Consider the following 23,688-nt stretch of genomic DNA (forward strand, 5'->3'; position numbering starts at 1 on the left):
ACTTATTTGTATTTTTTTTTAAATTTAGAACTATACTTGCAATTAGTTCATTATTTTTTCTTCTTTTATTTATTTATTTATTTTTTTATTTAAAGAGGAGGGTATTAGTCATTTTAGAATGCTTTATTAAAAAATGAAAGAAAATATTGTATTATGTACTTAAAAGATTATTTACGGGAGTTTTCATCAATATGAAATGATATGGATTTATTTCGCAATAAAGGCAAAGGTAAATTAGATTTTGCATTAATTACCCTTGAATGTATGCTTGCATCTTTTGATTGTTATTGATAGGGATGGCATTTGTTGGATTGGGCCGATCGGGTTTGGGCTTAACTTGACCGTCAAATCAACTCTTTAGGTTGGACGAAATCTAGCCCAAAATGGACCTATGTTAGTCAAAATTTGAGTATGAATATGATTGTTTTCAGTCAATTTGAGCCCTATTGGATCAGTTTGACCATTTAAAAGGTAAAATACCCTTGAAAATATTTTTTTTTTTTTTTTTTTTTTGTAATAACAAACAAAAGTTACCCAAAAATAAACTCGCCAAGTCACGAAATCCACCAAAACCGACTTGAGTTGGTTATGATCATGTCGATTTTGTAGTTTGACGGGTAAAATAACTTGCCCTCGTTATTAAGATATGAAATTGGTTATGGCATCATAACATATTTTGTAACTAATGTGTTTAATGGTGGTTTTAAGTTGTTCCATGACTAACCTAATAACCTAATGTTCTTAATAGTACGAAAGTGTATTTTTTCGAGTGGTTAATTGCATATTGGTGGATCTTTGCTTTATAAGCGTGGTGTGCATGTTATAAATCATTTGAATGTTTTACTCTAGGGTATGATGTGAGATAAAATAGCGAACTCTGACACACCTCTTCTAAACTCTTAAGTTCTTATGTCGAGATCATCCATCATATATTCGTTATCTCTGTAAGAGTTCAATTACGCTCTTAAATTTAATTTGAAGTTGTATTATGAATCATTTCTTTTATCTATAACTAGTCGTCTGCCAATGCACTGTACTGTGTTACTTTTTAAGTAATGTTAGTTTGTTGAGTTTCACGGATTTACAAGAGATATTTTAGTTGAATGAGATCAATAAAATAAACTTAATTTGACAAGGTAAATTTCCATATGAGTTTACCAATAAAATACAGTTTTGAAACATATGAAGCAAACAAAGAAATTAAGAAATGTCTTTTTGAAACCATTAATAGAAAAACATAGAAGCGTATACTGTCCTGGAATTCCCGATGCTTATTAACTTGTTACATTAAAAAATGAAATTAGCTTAAAAGGGAAAAAAAAATTATGCAACAGAGTAATAATTTTGCAGTCAAGTAACAATTTTAAATTATCAATGTGGCTATCCAACATGTATGACAACATGTTTATTGACAATTTTTTTTTAGACTTATTATATGTGAAGTGAACAACGAAAGAGCATTGTATAGCACACATGTTGGACATAAAATTTCTTGAAAAAATTGATTAAGATATTGGTGCAAAAAAATATATAGGGCTCCATATTTGTTGAGTTAAACATATGAACCACCAAATAAAATTTATAAGCATGGAAAAAAAAAATCAAGGTGATATAATCGAAATGAAAAGTTAAAATGACGCCTTACCTTGACCCCCATTTATGTCTTGTCCATTTCGTGACTCTGTAAGTGGTAGATGATTGATTATCTCCGGATATAGGATTATCATGATTGTACCTTAAAAGAAACTTCGTTGTTAGTTTTTACATTCGTATTTATCAGTTTGTTCTAATTTGAAAATTAAAGCATGAAATGTTAGTAAACAAATTAATTCAAGATGTTTTGGTATAGTAATTTGTCATTTTATTTTACTTATCTTGTAACCTTTTGAAGAATAGTATGACGGAAGAAATTGAATGAAAAGTTTTCTGATGATTTTTTACTGTGCATTTAAACACTTATAGTGAAAAACGCAAAAATTAAATAGGAATACTCATTGAAAGGTTTAATAGAAGAGGTACCAAAAATAATTCTACCTTGACAACGTAGATGGCTAGCCAAAGATGTACCACTATTATTGCCCTCATCCTTATCGTTATCACTATTTTTGCAAGAGTGATCAATAGCATCAACTGTGGTTCGATAACTGACTAGCACCTCCATCCAATGTATGTTTGAAGTCTCTCTCCTCATACCTCTGGGGTTTTGACAATCTCTACAGAACCAAATGCTCGTAAAAAAGAGAGACAATCATTAAAATACTTCAGAAAGTGAAATTGCTAGCACCCTAGAATTTCAACTAAGAGATCTATAAACTTGCTGAATAAATTTTATTCTCACAAATTGTGGCATTTGCTTCAAGAAATATAATTGCTAAAAAGAAGATCTTATGAGGTTACCTTGAAAATCCAAACAACCATAAGTGATTGCATTCTATATTTAAAAATGCTCTGGTTAGGAGCATTAAAAAATTTAGCAACATAACTGTAGGAGTAGCTGTGGTTTCAACATATCAACTGTGTAAAAAGGCAATTGCTAGAGTTAGTTAACCTTGTGTTTTTCAACTTGAGAGTGCTTAGAACTATGAAGACTAAAAAGCACACAAATCACAGTGCAACTATAGCTAGGAACATATTTTACTGAAAACATGTACACCGGTAAAATTATATAAAAGTGTTGCAATAGTCAATTTTACCGAGCCTACTTCATCCAGTGACTTAGAGCCTATTTGGGAGTGATTTTGAGAATTGATTTTTTGACCGTTAGAAGAAAAGTGGAGTCCACCTAAGAAAGAAGAAATCAAATATGATGGCTGGAATAATAAAATAACAATCAAAAAATCAATTTTTTGAGGGAAAAAAAGCACTCCCAAACAAGCTCTTAGCCAATTGGAAAACTATCAAATCATAGAAAATCAATTTGAAGGTCAATAAAATGGAAGCAATCTCAACATTACATTATGAACAACTATTAGCTGATCATGGTACCTTATGAGAATTGTAGGCAAGCTAAACATTCATAGGAATGCAATTGTCCATATATACATTGGCAGGGTCCAAGATTAATAAGTTATAGTGCTACGTCTCGTTTATCTGATCTTAAACCCAGATGCCAATTATGGTTATTCAATGGCCGTCATGTTGAAAGTACAAGAAAAAGGTGGAAAAGGATTATGGTTACTTTAAGAGAACTGGATAATGACAGTAAAAAATGGTTTGCGCGTGAAAAAGGGGGTACTCATAAGTAAAATATAATTAATGGGTAGAGTCTTCTAAGGTAAAGAAGATTTAGAAGTGCAAATCATGCCTTTGGTAACTTGTCAAGTGGTCTTTGTTCCCCCAATGAAATAAATTATTCCATATACAATTGATATACAGTACTAACCTAAATAAATATGAACATAATCGAAACCATATAAGAAAAAAAATAAAGCAAAAGTAAAAAGTAATCCCGCACCTGAAAAACCATCAAATCAATTGAATGGTTGTGTGGAAAGACACATGAAATTACATATATGATAATTAATATTTCAATTCACATTAAGATCATACCCCGAGAAGATAGCCTTCCTATTTTTCCTCTTCATACAAGCACACATGCCTTTGAAAGATCGTGTAATTATTACTCTTCACGAGAACAGTTTGTGTATTTGAATGGAGGGAAAGGGACCATTTGACTTTGGTGTATACTGGAAATAATTTATGTGCATGTATTCATATAATCAAAGGAGAATACATCATATATTAATAGAAAGAACTTCAATAATACAAAAGAATGCAATCCAAAGAATGGGTGCTTAAATGTAGAAAATCAGTATACAAGAGATAAATATATAAATCTTATTAAATGTTATATCACTTGTTTGTCTGAATGTAAATAAAATTTTTCATATCATAAAATGGAGGGTTTACAAACAAGACATCATTATGATAACCAGAATACAACAAAATTGCACCTACCTAGGTAACATAAAACAATAGGTACACCATGGGTTTCCTTGTAATTAGAAAAAAAAAAATTTACATGCTAAACAGAACAAATCATAAAAATCACATATTGTATGTTTATGGAAATTCAAGACCTGTTGAGGACATAACATGAATTTTGTTGTTAATATAGAGGAAAAAGAGTTAGGCTTTGGAGCTCAACAAAGTGTAATAATCGAGAGCTGCTCTTCAATGGAAAGGAAAAGAGAAAGGAAAAGGAAAAGGGACATGAAAAGGAGCAAAAATTACAACGTTAAGGCTGCTCTAAGGAAACTAAATAATGAACAACATAAAACCAATTCAATGTGAAAGCACATTACCATATCAAAATTATTAGAAATAAACATCTTCAAGTTTATCCAAGTTTGCCTTTGAATGCACCTTCTTAGGCAGGCCCGATCCTGCCTAAAGGCAGATGAGGCCTGCGTTTCAGGCCCAAAATCTAAGGAGTCCTCATATTGCTGGCCCCTTTTTTTTTTTTTTTTTTTTTTTTTTAAAAATGGCCCAAAAAAAAAGGGGCTCTTTTTTTTTTTTTTTGCTTTGAACAATGGCCCAAAATCTAAGGGGCCTCTTTTTTTAATTTTGGGATAATTAGGTGCAATACCCTAAAAAAATTAAGTATTTGATTAATACCTTAAAACTGACTTAAACTACTATTATCGCATTAATTACGTTCAAAACATTGACACCCACAACAAAAACCTAAATTAGAAGGGGGAATCCTTGCATCAGTAAACTATCGAGAAACCTTCATTCCCGATTCCGACTTGGACTCCAGTATTCTTGTAGAGAGAAAACCTTACCCACCAATTTAATGTTGTTGCATCTTCGTAGTTCTAACGAGAGTTTCCCTAGGGACGATTGGGTGATTTTGGGGCAAATTTTGAGCGAAAAACTTTTCTTGCTCTGTAAAAGTTTGAATTTGGCAAATCTTTATCGATATTTGGTCGATTTTATCAATGGTCAAAGTAGGTAAATGAATATCATGAATTAAAGTCATCAAAGAGAAATTCTGGGAGTATAGAAGGAAATTCAAACTTGAAGAATTACACTCGTGAATTTGAAGGTAATTTTGAATACACTTTATTTTTGAGGTTGAACTTTGAATTTTAGTAGTTTTTTGGTTTACATTAAAAAAATTGTCATTAAATTTTGGATTAGCTCCAAAATTAAATGGTGCTCTTTCCCTTTGATTTTCTATGATACCATCAAGGTGTTTGACAAAATGTCTCAATTGAAATTTACATTTACATTTAAAGACGTGATGTAAACATCATATGGCTTTTGTATAAATTGTGAAAGCATTATGAAGTTTATTGTCTAATTCGACAAATTTGAACAACGTCCAGTTATGTAAATATGAAGAAAGAGTAAATAGTAAATCCTGTTGAAAAATGGACATCAAACAGGGGCTAAATTACTTTGAACAAAGTAAATAGTAAATACTCATGAAAAATGGGAGACGGTTCATTGAGAAAAAGAGTCAAGTCATAAATCCAGGGAAGACAAAATTTCTCAGTCACAAAAAAGACGTTTTGATTTTCCTATTAATCATGAAATGGACAAAACTTCCTTAACATTTATAATTTTCTATTTGTGAATATACTGTACTCATTTAAGAATATTTATATTGATGCATGATGTTCTGTTCTATTCTTCAATAAGGAAATGGTCCGAGGTTTTTTCTCTTCCCCTTAATTTCTCTAATCTCCGTCCAGTAATTTTTAATCTCTTCTCCGCCTCCAATGGTTGCTTTCGATTTTTTCCCTTATTTTTCTCATTATTTACAATTTCATTGAGCCAGAATGGCCTTCTTCTGGAGATTTTCTTCTGTTCCATTGCTTGGCCTCCTGTCTCTCTTCCTCACCACCACCCTTCCGCCACCCTTGGCCATAGCCCTCACAACGACAAGCCTCCGCTTTCGAAAGCCATCCACCACCGCAGTTGATGTCCCCGTTTTCAACGTAGACTTTTTCAAAATGGTGAGACATGTGGATCAAAGTAAATAATAAATACTTTTTAATGGGCATTCTCTAAGTTTTTGCAATCCATGCAATGAAATTGAAAGTGGAGGGTAAAGTTTGGGAGTACTATTTATTGCTTTTGTCTGAAAATTATTGGAATTCCTGCATTGATATTTGTTCCATTTGATAGGATTTTCCCGAGTGATTTAAGATGTATGTGGTGGAGAGTAGAGAAGGATGTTAAAGCACACAACTTGTGATTTTAATGATCCTGGATAGGCTTGGTTAGATTCACCATCAATCAAGTTCAACATTTTGCACAATTGGAATGAAATGGATCTTGAAATGGTGTTGTCCCGGGCTTACATATGGCACACGATGTTCAATAAGTCTCCGAGCCAACTAGCTGGTTGAAGAGCAAGTAACAATATCTGTAAGATGGGCCTTTTTGTGCTACCTTTATTTGAAGTTTTCACAGATTTGTTTTTGTGAAGAATTTCAATTTTCCGTTCTGTATTATGATTTGTAATATTTGTGTTCTTGGTTACTGAAGAAAAGGGAAAGGGAAAATAAACTCTGATGTCCATTTTTTGATGATATTCAATTGGCATGCGTAAGTTTAATTCATATTTACTTAGGTAGATCCATAATACATTTTGTTTAAACTTATGATTTCAATCTTGTAAAAACATTGTGAGGGAAGTTTTCGATTCTGGTTGGTAGTTTTGTGGCTACAGCAATGCTGTTAGATGTGTAATTGAAGGAAGGTTGATGGGTTTGGATCGATGTGGTTGTGGTGGTATGTTGTGGTAGGTGGCAAATCTTTTTAGTAGAAATCTGCTTTGTACTTATTTGCTTTGGAGCATGTTACATGTACATCAAGGCCTACATAATGATTTACATAATGCTACATGATTCTTTATCATTGGATAATTTTCTATAATATATTTGGTTGTTGTTTTAATGTTAGTTTTTCAAGTTAGTAATGGGTCGAATAATACATTGTTGAAATTTGCATTTACGTTGATTTCGCCGGGGGTCTAATTTCCAGGTTTCGCCTCGAGCCCCGAGAATCACAGGACCGGCTCTGTTCTTAGGCATACCTCATTTTCAACAATAGGAATTCACATAAAATTATTAAGAATCTGAAATGCCATTATAACAGTGACTGAGAATTAGAATGTCGGATGGAAGCAAAAGCAAAGAGATGGCATATTTTAATATCTTCATAAGAAGTGATTTTGTGAAGTTGATAAGTTACATCCACAATAGAAACATTAGGGTTAAGAGGATAGAAAGCCATTCTAATCATTTGCTGTTGACTTTTGTTATTACTTTTCTAACTGCCCATGAGTTCAATCCAAAAAATATTATTAGATATGATATAAATTTTCAAATCGAGATTGTCGTATACCTTTGCTGCACCAGCAGAACTTAGGATGATGTACAAACCAATGTCATAGACACCCCTCTGATTTTCAATCTATCAACTGTCTTTTCTGTGGCTATAGAACGTTTATTAATAAGTAAGATTTCGAGGACTAGATATAAACTAATTTGGAGTATACAGTGTATATAGTTTTGTGCACACATCACATACCTATTGTTGTAGGATACCAAATTCATGGTGAATCACCTGCAAGAAAAAGTATGGAAAACAGCCTTAACAAACATGATAATTTGCCTAACTAGCTCTAAAAAGAAAAAAAAGAAGATAAAATCATCTAATAGAATCACTTGAAGAACAGCAAGCACTTATAAGGGAAATTTAATATTGAAATATTTATGTCTACTAGTGGGGTGAACGTGCGTTACACGTTAGTTGATTAACTAATGTTAGAAATAAGTGTTTGTAAATTTTCCAAAAATTCATTTGTAAATGTGAAAGACATTTTGAAACTAGTTTTAAAAAGAATAATAAAAATGAAAATCTTGTTTATAAAGAATAAAGTTCAACTTTTGTTAGTGAGTCATTCATCTACATTAATGAAATATTGTTATTAGACAATATTTTGTATGAAGATGAAACTTGATTTTTGTGTATTCAAATTATGACTTTGTTTTGTTTGTTAGTTTGGACTTTTATGAATATTTTTTGACAAAATATTTCATTTGATGATTGATAATTTGAGGTTGAATTTGTTTGATGTTTATTTTTTAGATTTGGACATATGTTACTAATTTATGAATATAGTGATAGATTTTAATGTGCACTTATCATATGAAAATTTAAGTAATAGAATCAGAATAAAATAAAATAAAATCAGAATCGAATGGTTTGCTTTCATATCTTTTAAAAAAAATCATTGGTTCCATTACCAAAAAATTATTGGGTTATGGTTTGCTTTGGTTCGCTTGGATCCAGAATTAAATGGAATCCCGTCAATCCCTAATGACGAAATTAAAACACAAAAAATTTAAGTATGCATTTCATTTGTTCAAACTCTAAAATTAAGTATGCATTCTATATCTAGTTACAATTTATGTATATAACTTATTTTACACTTAAAATTAGTATTCTAAAAAATATAAAAGTGCTGCAAGGTAATGAGATCAAGTTTCAAGTTTAAGTTGATGCAAGTGAAATTTATGTATTAAAAAAATACAAAGCATGATAAGACAACAATATCAAACTTAATTGAAATTTAGATGAGGTTTTCAGAATAATGATTGATATAATAATAAAAATTTACATTCACACCATTTTTATATATTTCTTAAGAAAATCCCTTTTCTACCAAAATTTCTTTATTAAGTCAATAAATCAAAATTAACCTAAAATAAGGGCCAAATCAGTTTAGCTAAAAATTAAATTTTCAGTAGATTTTGATAAATAAAAAAAATTGATAAAATGTGTGCTTAAGAATTGATAAATTAAAAAATAAGGTCAAACATATATTTATGAGGTTAAATCCATCAATGATCACTCAATTTTATATTTAATGTCACTATGATCACTCTATTTGATTTTATTTCACCATAACCATAGAATTCATATAATGTTTCACCATGACCATCCAACTTCTTTTCATCTTTTTACTAATTTTAAAAATAATAAAATGGTAATTTTTGGATTATATATATATAAACATTTTTGTTAAAATAAATTTTTATTTTATTTTGAAAACCCTTCTTTCTAAACTAACTTTTTATTTTATTTTTCTAAGTAACATATTTTTAAAATATTTTTTTAAATAAGATTTTATTTTGTTTTTAAAATGTTGTTTTTTTTAAAATAAGTTTTTATTTTATTTTTTTAAGTAACATTTTTTAAATAAGTTTTTATTTTAATTTTTTAAATTTAATTTATATATAATGTGAAGTTATCGTTTTACCCATTTTAAAATTAGTAAAAATGATGAAAAGAAGTTAAGTAATCATGATAAAACGTAATATGAATTTGGGCGATCATACCGACATTAAGTATAAATTTTGATGATCATGATAAAACAAAAACAAATTAAAAGATACACAAATATAAAATTGTATACTCAAATACGTTGATTCATAGTCAAAACAAAAATAAATAGAAAACAAAATAAACATACTATCTTAAAACTAGATAATTACTTAAGAAAGATTAAATTTTTAGCACTAAAATATACAAAATATAAAACATAGTGTACAAATTGTAAATACAACATTTCCCCTAAAACCAATCTTTGGCACATGGTGAGTCAGCCCTTGTTTAACTTTGAATTTGTGTGCCTTGAAAGCTTAGCTCAAGGTGCCACAAGTAGCAAGATTAGTTTGAGTTACAAGGAGAAACGTGCATTTGGTTTGTTGTTTTTAGTTTTGCAAAATATTGAAAACATGTTTGTTTGATATTTCTAAAAATGCATTTTCGAAAATAAAGATAAAATTATAACATAAAACTCAAAGGGTTAATTTTACAAACGGTCACTGAAGTTACAGAAAAATTACAAAACGGTCACTGAAGTTTAAAACTTTCAGTAACGGTCACTTAAGTATTGGGACGCTTTCAAAAATGGTCACTGAAGTTTAAAAATTTTTGAGCTACTTTTGCGACAATTTTTCGACTACTTCCGACCACCGATACCACCGGATTTTGATACCATTGGAAATCCTACAATGTCCTCTTCAATTGCAACAAAAAATCTCCCCCAAACTCCAAAAGATTCCGCCGAAATAAACCCACAAAGTTGCCTACCCGAAAAGGCAAAAATCTGCCCAAATTTTCAGATTTTTGGTGGATTTTTGCAACGATTTTTTGACAACTTCCAACCACTAAAATAGCCAAATTTTGATACCGTTGGAAAGCCCACAATGTCCTCTTTAATTAGCATCCAAAATCTCCCCAAAATTCCAAAGGATTCGATCAGAATAAACTCACAAAGTTGGCATCCCAGATTTTCGCCTTTTTGGGATGTCGAATTTGCGGGTTTATTCCGGCCGAATCCTTTGGAGTTTGGGGGAGATTTTGGATGGTAATTGAAGGGGACATTGTGGGCTTTCCAACGGTATCAAAATCTGACAGTCTTGATGGTCGAAAGTCACTAGAAAATTGCTGTAAAAATCGCTCAAAAATCATAAAAATCTGGGCAGATTTTCAAATTTTTTGGGGCTACATTTGCAGTAATTTTTCCGTCGAATTCCTTGGTGTTACGGAGAGATTTTGAGTGGTAATTGAAGAGGACGTTGTGGGCTTTTCAACGGTATCAAAATTCGATAGTATCGATGGTTGAAAATAGTCGAAAAATTGCCGCAAATGTAACCAAAAAAATTAAAAAAGTGTTTTTCGACTTCAGTGATCGTTTCAGAAACTTTTTAAATTTCAGTGATCATTTTTGAAAGCGTCTCAATACTTAAGTGATCATTACTGAAAGTTTTAAACTTCAGTGACCGTTTTGTAATTTTTCTGTAAGTTCAGTGACCGTTTGTGAAATTAACCCAAAACTCAAAACATATTTTACGATTTTTGAGTATTTTTAGTGAAAATTTTGAAAAATGAAAAATAGGCGTTTAAACGAAAAATTTATTTATAATTGATAAATTCATGAAAAAATAAAATTATATAATTTCTAGAAAAATAAAAATAGTTAAAGCTCTTATAATTATTTACATAAAAGATTTTAAAAATATATTTAAAGAAACACATAAAAATCTTCTTAGTGCATGTCATTAATTTATTTTTTCTATTTCCTATATTTTGAACTCAATTTATTATTTATTTTTATTTTACTTTTATAATAAGAAAAAAAATTGTAAGATTCAACAACTTTAAAATATATATATTACTTGATAATGTTAACATACAATTATTCTATTTTACAAAATAATTAAATTTTATGAAATGAAATGTTATTTAAAAAAAATTAGAATTTCAAACCAAATGTATTTTCTAATTTTTTTTTTGAGAAATAATTTTTTAAAACGACAAATCAAACGCGTTTTTAACAATCTAAAAATCAAATCTCAAAACCAAAAAACTAAAAATGAACTCAAACCTCAAAACTAAAAAAGAAGCCTAGCGGGCCTTTAAAATTCGTACTTTGGAGTAACAATCTTTAAAAATTATATTCTTGATTTGGATACAATTTATAAATATGTTTATAAATTTAGTTAAAATCAAGTGATTTGGATCAGATTTATAAATATATAAATTTAGTTAAAATCAAGTATAAATTTCAATAGCACATTCATAACTAATACTTCATACATTTTGTAGGACCCAACTATTAATCCTGTTTATATATTTGGCAAAGGAAACTTACACATGATGCATTTTTCACTCCATCCATGTCAATTAAATTTTGATAGCAAAGCTTAAAAAACATAAAAGTACAAGATTCACTTAGCAAAAGCCACTACTAAAAAATAAAAAAAGTGAGGGGGGCATCAGCTCCTTGTGCGAAGCAGCAACTCCGTGCGCGGCACGGAGCATTAGCTCCTTTTTCTTTTTCTTTTTTTAACTAAAAAAGTGTTTTTTTATTATTTTTTTTATTCTTTTTATTTTTTGCTTTTTGTTAAAAAAATATTTTTATTCTCCACCAGGTTTTCATTTGTTAAAAAACATTTCCACCATCCTAAAACACAAATGAAAAATGAAATATACAAAAAAAAAAAAAGAAGAAGAGATTTTAAAATTTAAAATGAAGTGGGAGAAGAGCATAGACCTGTGTCTGACTAAGTACTCCAGCATCACTATTTCCATTAGTTGATTCACCATTATCTAGAAGTTATCTTCGAACAAAATTAATACCATGCCCGTATAAACACGGTAATCAAATGAAAACTTAAAAAAAATGAAGATTATTTCAAAAGAACAAAAAATCGAAAAAGCATACTTACATACAAATTAGAGTGCTCGTCTTAGATTGTATAACTGTGACGGAGTTTGGTCACGGGTGTTGCAACAAATGAAAACTTTAGAAAAATGAAGATCAATTCAAAAGAACAAAAAATCGAAAAAGCATACTTACATACAAATTAGAGTGCTCGTCTTAGATTGTATAACTGTGACGGAGTTTGGTCACGGGTGTTGCAACAAATGAAAACTTTAGAAAAATGAAGATCAATTCAAAAGAACAAAAAATCGAAAAAGCATACTTACATACAAATTAGAGTGCTCGTCTTAGATTGTATAACTGTGACGGAGTTTGGTCACGGGTGTTGCAACAAATGAAAACTTTAGAAAAATGAAGATCAATTCAAAAGAACAAAAAATCAAAAAAAATATACTTACAAATTAGAGAGATTCAACTACTCATCTTGGTTGTATAAAATAGTCTGTGAAGAAGTTTGATCACAGATGTTGCAATTTTGGCCAAAATTGGAGCAATAATGACTTCTACAACTCTTTAGAAGAAAGAGAGAAAGAAGATTGAGAAGTCAATTTACAATAAAAAAGAAATTTAAATTCATCATAAAAGACAAATGAGTAACTAAATGGTACAAATGAACTCATGAAAAAGAAATGGCCACACTTAAGAATTGAAGAGAGGAATGGATTGTGAGATTACACCCATTTTGTAAAATCATTACCTTGAAGTAGGGAAATGAGGCGGCTAAAATTTTGATGAACGTCCAAATAAAGTTTACAATTAGGGTAGAGAATGAGAGAAGAACTCAATGAATTAGGGGATGAATCAAGGTAGCTCCATGTAGAAATCATGTATGCTTACACAATCAATCAGAAAAAGAGTAGAGGAATGGTTTAGCCGAAAATAATGGACAAACGGTATGGTATTCACCCGGAAACAATAAAAAATGAAGAAGAAGTACATAATGAAAGATATAGCGACACATGTCCTAGCATTCTTTCACTCTTTTATATATGTAGGATTTAATAAGTAAATAAACTGTGATCCTTCATATTAGAGAATGTACTGTAACGTTGGCCAAAGGAGTAAGGAAATTAGTGGTACATCTAGTATTCGAAACAATGTCCATGCTTCGATTGTAGGTTTTTTCATTGGTTCCAACAACAAAGAAGTGTGCATCAGCTGATGGGGCTATTTGAAATAGAATTAAACAATTCACAAAATATTTGGAGCTATATAAAATTAAAATGTCATTTTTAAAAAGATGCCTAAAGTATAAATCAATAGCTCAAGAACGAAAATTTAAGCAACACAATTTGTTAATTATTGAACTAAAAATAAATATTTGTTCAGAAAGGTATGCAAGGTATTTAACATGGAGCATATTATATAAGTCGAATAAATTTGAAATTGTGATTTATTCAGTGATAATATTTTTTTAATTGTAACTACTTGTAATTATTTATCGAACATAAGAAGATATCTATCGAAAATTTGTGATTCTACTAACGTATGGATGAAAGGATTTCTTGAAAAAAAAAAAATTTAGTACATCTGCTGTGTGATTTCTCTGTATTTGTCTATTTAAGCAGAACTTTTATAGATGTGCTTCTTTTTGCTCTTGGTAAAGCTAGTAAAGCTGACCATAACAAAAAACGGGTTTTGAAAGATACAAACCAATGAAATCATTTGAAAGATACAAACCAATGAAATCATCGTTTCACTCTTTACTTTACTTATCATTGCAAAGTATGACCTAATTTGAAATTGAGTTTTTTTAAATGGAATTGAACTGTGATCACTTTGGAGGGATAAAAAAGGAATCCTCGACAAAAATACATATTTTCCAAAATATGAGCTAGCTGTGGCTTCTGCATTTTCTCAAAATTTCGACGAGTAAAACTTGTTCTGTTACATAATCCTTCTGAAGGACTGATATTCTGTAATAACATTACATGACAATTTATCTTAAGTTTCTACTCGTGCTGTGGAATACTATTTGACATCAAAGTATTCAAAAAATCTTCCTATAAGCCTTGTTCTGATTTGTCCATCGATTCATCAAAACTATAATACGTGAAAATTTCACCATGAATCTGATCAAGCGAAATTCCATTACTATAATCAAAACATTCAATTGTAGGTGTAAGTGTAATACCTCGAAATATTTTTCATCTTCATTATTTTATTTTATTTTTATAAAAATAAGCTCGAGATGTTACCAAAATGTTCTTCATTTAATTTAAATGGAAATATCGCTTTTATTAAGTGTTGAAATTTGAAAATGTGATCGATAATTCGATAACGATAAAATAATAACTTAAGTAAAATTTTCATATTAAATAAAATTCTTGATATACTTCATTCCAAACTATTAATTTAAGATTTAAGATAAAATGTCGAATGTTAAATCTCTAAAAATATTAAATAATGTGCGTTAATATAAATATATTATTCAAATAAAAGTTGACAATTATATTTTCTGAAAACTTTACTTAACGATCCCATAAGCATCACTCAATCAATTTTCCACACGTCCAGGCGATCCGTTCTCATTTGAAAAGTTGTTGTAAGCATGAGTATTTTGAAAAGCACTCAGTAAGAATATGTGCACATTCTTATTAACATGATATAAATATAAAACTGATATAGCATACTGACATTTCTTAGTTAGAGCAAACTAGTCGCGACATCTAATTATTAAAGGAATTTCATAAGAACCTCTATATCCCGTAGGATTTACAGATTTGATCAAACGGTCTATTCTGTAGGATTTAACATAAAAATCGACTCGAAGGTCATAGAGTATTTTATGTCAAAATCTATAAAAATATCAAAAAAATAAGAATTTATTACTTGCACTACCAAAAAAATTCTAAAAATGACTTGTGAAATAAAATGATATTCCTTCTCAAAAGTATGAGTATGTGTAGACATGTGAAATACTAATTTTCTGTGTGGGTAAAGCAAAATTTGTCATTTCAGTGCACTCATACACTTTTACACTCAGAACATATAACTATAGAGATTCAAATGTAATTTGATGTTAATAAGGTTTAATGTGGGTTAATTACTATATCACTAATGAGCTTAATAAATTTAAATTATTAAATTTCAATTTTCATTTCATTTCCCCATGGAACTGTATGAATTGAATTGGAAATGAAAGTTTTGTTTTTATTATAATTTAAATTTTGTTTATTAATAAAATATAAAATCTAGAATACTTCCTTTTTATCAAAACAACTCGGGTATAACTAGTCAAAAAATATTTATTGTTGAACCCAATATATGCTATTTAATACAAGCTACAAAATGAGTCTAATATCGACATATTTTTATCAACTTCCAAAATACTTTAATATTTGACCCAAAATAAATTACGATAAAAATATAAACAAACGCTTCTTTGCCAAAAGTTAATAGAATATTGCTACATGTACACTATGGTGTACACTTTAGTTTATACTTTGTCGCTTGTTATTATTCTATTGGACAGTTTAAATTTTAAACAATTTTTTCATCTAATTGATACTTGACTACAATGCAAGTGTTAATCAAAGTGTCAAAAATCAATGTACAAATAGCAAAGTTCAAGTTAATAATATCAAGTTTCTTTTTCATCCTCCGTCCAATCAATTTCTTTACATGAAACCACCAAACCTACATGCTTAGTTTGATGGATATGCAGGGCAGCATTTGGGACTATTGAGGGTTTAAATTTGAAGTAATACGCTTAATGGGTTGTACAAAAATAATGGTTTTTGGATTGGTTTTTTAATTAATGCAAGATTAGATTCATATAAAATTAAAATTATAAATTAAGTTTGGTTCTCGATTCTAGAATTAGAACCAGAACCAAATGGTTCTCGATACAAAGAACCAAAACCATTCATTTTTTTGTGGAACCGAACCGAATCGAATCGAACCGAACCTCTCGATTTGATTTGATTTGGTTTGGTCTGGACATTTTGTCGACCCCTACTCCAAATAATCAAATACATCATTATTGACACCCAAAATAAAAATACAGCCAACAAACAATTAAACATTAAAAAATGTACAAATAGCTTATGAATTACATGTATAATATATCACATGCCATGATTCGAATGAAAAGAATTTGTGAAAATAGTCCATCAGACGTAAAGACCCACCGGCATTGTCGTTGATATATTTGCAGAACAAGTAGCATGGTGATAGGAGCTGGAAAACTAAGTGTGGTGAATTAGGATTTCAACAAGTAGAATTTTTTCTTTTCAATCTTTCTTTGTAATTTTAACATTTCTTTAAAAATTAAATAGAATAAACAAAACAACACTCAATTAAATAGAATAAACAAATATTGAAGCAAACCCTTTATGAAAATTTCAGCTTTGTTATAAGTAAAAAGTTTTATTATCCTTAATTTCCATCATTCTATTGCAATTAATGTAAAACCCACTTACCAAATCACTCAAATAGCTCTCAATTACACAGATAGTATACAAACAAATCTGCTAAGTAAAAGAAAAGGTCGAATTTAATTCGAAATTATTTAGAAGTGAATGAAATGAACTTTTGAAGGTAAAAAAATTGAGAAGCTAGTAAAATTATTAGATACACATTAATTTCTAAGTAAACTAATGGCTCCCAAAGTCATAAAAAGTCATGAAGTAAATCAAAACACAAATGAAATCCAAAATGAACAAATATAAAATGGCAAGAATCGTAACATAATCAACGAACGTGGCTAAGTCATAGCATCTATAATATAAAATATAAAATTTAATAATTCACATAAATTACATAATGACAAAAAACCAAGACTTGTTTGAAAGCTAGTCCAAAATGAATTATATTTACCGTGTCTATCCCCAAATGGGTAGTTGCATTTCTATACCACGTGACTTTAGAATTTCAAAGCATTCTTTTGTAAAATTCCATAATTCAACGAATAAAGTTACTTGTATAATGTATTTGCACAATTTGATTGACAACATGTGTGTTGGAAAAATCCTGACCATTGATTTTAAAAATAATTTTTCAAATAGATGGATATGATGTTTGTCAAGTCATGCATTGTAATCCAAATTGTAAATTACATTGTACAAGTACCATGATTGTTCAATAATTCAATACCCAACCATTTCTCTGCTCCCATGCTAACATGATAATTGTCTTCTTTGTACCAGCATGTTGAACAAGGAAATACTATTGACATAAGATATAACAATAAAAACATATTATTCATTATGAATGGTGGAGAATGCCAAAGTGACATTCAAATGAAAAATTAATTTCAGGGCATGTTTGAGCTACATTATTAAAAAAAAATGCATTCTTAAACAGTGATTTGACATCATTTCAATCACACATTTTTCAATAAAATAATATTACACGCAGATTAAAAACTTTTCCTTATTTTTTAACCACACATTTCTCATCAATACACTATTCAAAAATGCATTATTACCAAAATAATATGGTTCAAACACCCCCTCAATACTATAGAACAACTTCATAAAACCCAGTAATTATAGAGAATCCCTATTACTATCCTATTATTATCGGCTTGATTAAGTTTCCTAATGAGTTCTTATATTTTGCATTTTTAGAACTTGTAAAACATGTCCAACTTCTTGGTGTAAATCACTTATAGATCGCATAGTTAAGATGGTATAAATAGTATAATTTTTAATCATTACATTTAGACTTAAAAGGTACTATAACTGCTGCAAATTTTTGCTTCTTCATTTCTACCATTTCAATGAAGGATTAATGCTTATAAACGTAACACATATTTTATACATTACACTCTTTGAAACTAGATCTTCTTTACTTTAAGTACTTGTACTTAGTTAAAACAATTAAAAATTCTTATGAATTTTAGGCTATGAAAAAAACTTGATAAAAAAATTGATAGTCGTGAAAGTGGCCGAAAAGATCTAAGCGTGTGTCTGGGAGCAATTGTCAAAAATCCACAAGTGATTTTCCTGTCAAATCATCCTGAAATCCTTGAGCATGGTGCATTTATTACTCAAATATATTCTCATATTTGCCCTCAAAATGATTTTGGTAGGTGGGTTGTTGATTGTATGTAATGGAAGGGCAATTTTGGAAAAGTAGAGCATTATGTGGTCTGCTAATGTCAGGAGAATCTATAGGCTTTGAAATTAAAAAATGGCTAACGGTCAAATTTGTAATTAGAAGTTGCTTAAAATTGTTCCCAAACATACACTAATATTAGTGAGCTCAAACACATCAGTAAGCCAAGGCATAGGCCTTACACGTGGCCGTCAATATTTAAACTTTGAGGCTTCTAGTCGAAGCTTTGCACAATGTGCAACTGAATAAGTGAACCTTAGATGCTTTTGAAAACAATGATAAAAAAATATTGTCTTCTTTCCCTCACAGGTGTCGGTCTCCAAGTACAATGATCCAATTTATCTGAAGATGGGAAAATTAGTATTCATGATCAAGCTTGCCTCAGACCAGAATAGAAACCAAGTAAGCTCACTTCAATTTGACAAGTCACATAAATTACATAATGACAAGAAACCAATTCGTATATGAAAGCTAGTGCTGACTAACAATTAAGAAATTTAGGATGTTAGTGTGAACAAAAGGTAAGGATTGTAAATAATCACCACCAACACAAGTATAATGGATAATCTTACATTGTAAGACCTGGATTCACAGAGTTTCACAACTTTATTTAAAGAGAAAGTTGTTACGTATTTACAAAAATCAAGAATTAAAGGAATCAAATTCAGCCAAAGAAAATTCTAAATCATATAAACTTAGGATCTTTAGGAGATTAGAACCACCCCACCATCCAATTTAGCCTATTACCAAAACGTAGGCAACAAAAAATTGTTCAGATAGACCTACACTAACAAATAAACAACCGAAAAAATAGAAAAAAAATACCCTAATCATCAAACTTTCTAATGTCATCACATAGATCACTAATGACAGCAAAAAGGAAAAATGCAGCTCACATACGATTAAGGAAAACAGAAATGAAAAAATCTACAAATTCTTTACGAATTACAACTTTTATAGTATATCAACTATATGATCACATACTTCATGAATCACACCGAAAATAAAACATACAAGCCGCAGAATGAAACCAATTCTAGAAAAAAATTATAGGAGGATGGTTATGAATAAATTCGCGTTGAGATTGAGATGTTGCAGCAATGTAGTCATCCTAATGTTGTTCGCTATCTAGGTAGCTACCGAGGAGAAGAATATCTTTGGCTATGAAGAAGATCATCGGCCTTTGAGTATATGATAAATTTTATCTTTTTTGGATGGCATCGAGACCATGATGATGTGTGCCTCCTCCTATTGGTTTAAATATCAGATAACAACTATAAGTTATTCACCCAAATTTAAATATCTGAGAATTTTGTATTTATTGGCAAATTGTAATGGAGTATTGTGGGGGCTGGACTGTTGCTGACTTGATGAATGTTACTGAGGAGCCTCTAGAGGAGTATCAAATCAAATAGCATATATCTGCAGGAAGATGTTGAAGGTACCATCATTTTGGTTAGTTATATTTCAAAATCTAACCTTTTATCTTTACTATAGATTTGTATAACTACTGGGTAATAGGGAATGAATTTGTCCATGAGATGATGCTTTGCCATCCAAGGTTAAAATATATTGTCACATGGTACGATTGTTTTATTTTAGAATTTGATTATCACCACCTGCTTTTCCATACTAATCCTCTTTTACTGAAGTGCAAAAGGTGAGAATACTTGTTCCCATGATTTTTGAAATGAGCTAAATAAGTGGGTAATTTGAGAAGAACTTATTTAGTGAAATTGTCATTATGTTGGGACATGTCAAAATTGACAATATGGACATCTTCGAAATATTTTCTGCTGGCTACTTCTTTTATTTTGTTGAAACTATATATATTATCTAATGCAGGGTTTATCGTACTTGCACTCAAATTTCAAGATACATAGAGATATTAAAGATGGTAATATTTTGTTGATGGAATTAAATATTATTTTACTATCTATGTTACCAAGAAGCTCTCGTTAATACTTGTGCACTTGGGGTGATTGTTTTACCTTGTGATTCTCGAAATCTTAAATAGCCCTTTAAGTTGGAACTTGCTGTACATGCCAATGCACAAGTACTTTTATTATATCCTTCTTCATTTAAAGTTCAATTGAAATTATTTTTGCTTTCCTATCTCTATCAAGTTTGTAACCAGTATAATTCTGACTTTTTTATTGTACTACTTGTGAATGTAGTCTACTTACACCTTAAGCATTTAGTTGAGATGATTAACATGGTGATAGAGATAGGCCGAAGACTTGGGGTTCATATTTGCTGCCACCAATTTATTAAACTTGTACAAGTGATATGGTGATGATAAAATGAAGGAAAAATTTCATACATAAAAGATTAACAATGGCATATTTTAAAATTAAGAAAACAAGTTTTAAACTTCAAAAATCAGATTTTTATTAAAATTTGTTTATGATTTAATAAATAAATTTATTTATTAATTAAATATGTTAAGGTCACATATCTATACAATTTGATCACAAATTAATAATTTAATTAGTCACTTATTATTATTTTTTGTCAAAAATCAGAAATTTTATGTTACAAATTATTTTATGATCAAAATTCAAAAATTTTGTAGGTCAAAGTTTGTTCATCGATCACAAATTAAAAAATTAATTAGTCACGGATTATTTTTAGCTACAACTTATCAAATTATTGGTCACAATTTATTTTTCGATCACAAATCAAAAATTTTATAGGTCACATATTATTTCTCGGTCACGAATAAAAAAATTTATAGGTCACAGATCACAATTATTATATGTCAGAACTTATTAGACACAATCGCAAGTTATTAATTCTTTAGATCACATATTATTTTTTAGTCACAATTTATCTTTTCATTGGTCATTTATTGTTTATTGATCATAGATTAACCAATTCATCGGTCACAATCAACTAAATAATCTGTCACCACTACCAACACTTACGACAACCACTTCAATGTTGCCTTCAACAGCACCACCACCATCGTCACCGCAAAAACCACCGCATTGATAACAAACTTTCAATCAACCAATAAAATCGTCACAAACACCCACACCCCATCCTACCACTCCAAAGCACCGAACTACGACCAATGACATCGCACACCGTCGCCATTGTCAGCATCACCACCACTATAACCCCAACAGCACCCACGCCCCATCCCACCACTCCAAAAGTAGCACACCACAACCAACAACCAGCAACGACGTCGTCCATCGCTACCACAATCGACATCACCACCACTATAACACCAACGGTGACATCACCACCATCACGACGAGCTCCGCATCGCTATCACCAGATCCACTACCACTATAAAGCCGTCACCACACAAAACACCACCCAAAACCGCCACCACATAAACACCACCCAAAGCCGCCACTTTACAAATACCATCACCACCACAATCACCGCAAATACCACCAATCGCAAAAAATCCCCTACAAACACTACAAACCACAAAACACCACCACACCACAAACACAGCCATCTGCAGGACCTAGTGGACTCCTAATGTCACCACAAACACCACCAATGGTACCAGAATCTGTATACCGCTCGTCGCTCCACCTCGTATAGCAACGAGATCTCTTAACGCTGTTCTAGATCTCAAAATCTTGTAGATAACTCCATCGTTGCTATGTAAACGGCGTCAAGCGACGAGATTAACACAGCCATCAAAATTTATATGCCCTGCACAAATCGAAATCTCACTCCACTGCACCTCGCACAACTCTCAGATTAACACACCCAGTCACTCCACCTCGTAGATTAACATTGCTTGCACGCTACATCTTGCACAGATTGAAGTCTCACGTCGTCCCACCTCTCACAGCCATTCCAATGTATGGTAAATAGATGTGTAGAGATAATATAGAGAGACGAGAGAGGGAATGACGGAGATGGGTCAGTGTCTTTTGCTGGGTAGTGCGTAGGGTTTTATATTTTTTATTTAAATAATTAATAAAAAAATTCTGATTTTTGAAATGTTAACCTTTCCCCCTGATTTTAGAATTCTTGATTTTAATGCTAGAGTTTTGTGTAATTTCCACTAAAATGAATTAATGGGGCTTTTGAAGAGCAAATTTAAATAAATAAATGTGGTCACTTTACAAAAACTTAAGCTTTTGGATCACATGTTCACACGAATTTTACTCAATTGCATTTTTGTTATAATACATATAATTTATTAGTCCTTATTGGTTTATCAAGCTATTTATTTTACGTTAGATTTAATTATGAGCAATTTTCATGTCCACTAAAACGATAATTAGAAAAATGAAATGGATATTTAAATAGCAGAGACTATAATGTTATGGGCATATGATTATTCACCTTTCAATTTTTTAATTACAGGGCAAAAATGATGTCATCGTTGATGAAGTTGGTAGAGCTACATTTCATTTTGATCTATATATGCTTATTTATATATCGAAAGATATTAATAGAATGACGTTAAAATTTTTAGTTTTGTGGTTTCTAATTGGGTGCGAATTTGTTGATATAGTTGTGGCATGATGATAAGATTGCAAAATGCTGTAGAGGATTTCGCATGGATGTGATAATGCCATCAGAATCATGTTAAAATGGTAAAATAAGTTCTTCAATCTGCTACTAACCATGGAAACGTTTGTTGCTTGGATATATTGCTAATTTTTCACTTTCATAAATTTTATGGGTACAAAGCAGTGTAATGAAGCATGTCAAAAGCTTGAGAACAAGTACGATATTGTTGTCAATATTCAGGGAATGAACCTTTTATTGAACCTGAAATGATAGATGGCATAGTAAAGGCTCTTCAGGTAGTATATATGTCATATGTACTTCCTGGCTAATGTTTAGCAAATATCAAAAAATGGAAAAGATAGGGACAGTAAAGGTTGAGATCGTATTTTATTTCTTTTCTCTTTGTTAAGATAGCAGTCAATTGCATCTCCAAAGTGTGATTCCCAGTTCCTACAATGAGCAGTGAGCACACTGTCAGTATTTATTTGTATGTCATTTAGGCCCAATCCAAACCAATATACAACTCATGGTGCTCATGCCTTGAGGCAATATTAAAGCATGTAGATACTATTTAAGAGTTGATGGCGGTGAACTGTACGTTGATTAAAAGGGTAATTGTTTTATAGTCAATGCTTAAGTTTTTTTTATTTATTTTCATTGAATTCCAAACGTTAGTGTTCCATATGTACTTGGGTGTTAAGGAAGTCTCATTGGTGGGTATGAACCAGTAATAGAGTCCCCAAAAGATAGAACGAATTGCTACTATGCCCCCAAAGTTTTCAAAAAAGTACAAATAAATTTCAAATAAATAATTAAAAAAAGAAAGTGATTTATTTGAAATTTATTTGTACTTTTTTGAAAATTCTGGGGGTATCATT

General features: G+C 30.4%; 1 protein-coding gene and 1 long non-coding RNA gene across 2 annotated transcripts in view; one reads left to right on the plus strand and one right to left on the minus strand.

The window, feature by feature from the left end:
* LOC111374827 (protein LEO1 homolog) overlaps positions 1 to 3,014 on the minus strand; it is a 12,168-nt gene extending 9,154 nt beyond the window's left edge. The window contains exons 1-3 of the mRNA XM_022997563.1: positions 2,986 to 3,014; positions 2,549 to 2,588; positions 2,398 to 2,448 (exon numbers count right to left, since the gene is read on the minus strand). Of these exons, the coding sequence (XP_022853331.1) occupies positions 2,398 to 2,448; positions 2,549 to 2,588; positions 2,986 to 3,014 (120 nt within the window). The remainder of the gene's footprint in view (positions 1 to 2,397; positions 2,449 to 2,548; positions 2,589 to 2,985) is intronic.
* A 2,793-nt stretch (positions 3,015 to 5,807) lies between these two features.
* On the plus strand, positions 5,808 to 6,547 carry LOC111374822. Its single transcript, XR_002699208.1, has 2 exons — positions 5,808 to 5,966; positions 6,139 to 6,547. It is a non-coding gene; the product is annotated as an uncharacterized LOC111374822 (long non-coding RNA).
* Positions 6,548 to 23,688: the final 17,141 nt, after the last annotated feature.

Source organism: Olea europaea, unplaced genomic scaffold (assembly GCF_002742605.1).
Source record: "Olea europaea var. sylvestris unplaced genomic scaffold, O_europaea_v1 scaffold1300, whole genome shotgun sequence".
Classification (NCBI taxonomy): domain Eukaryota; kingdom Viridiplantae; phylum Streptophyta; class Magnoliopsida; order Lamiales; family Oleaceae; genus Olea; species Olea europaea.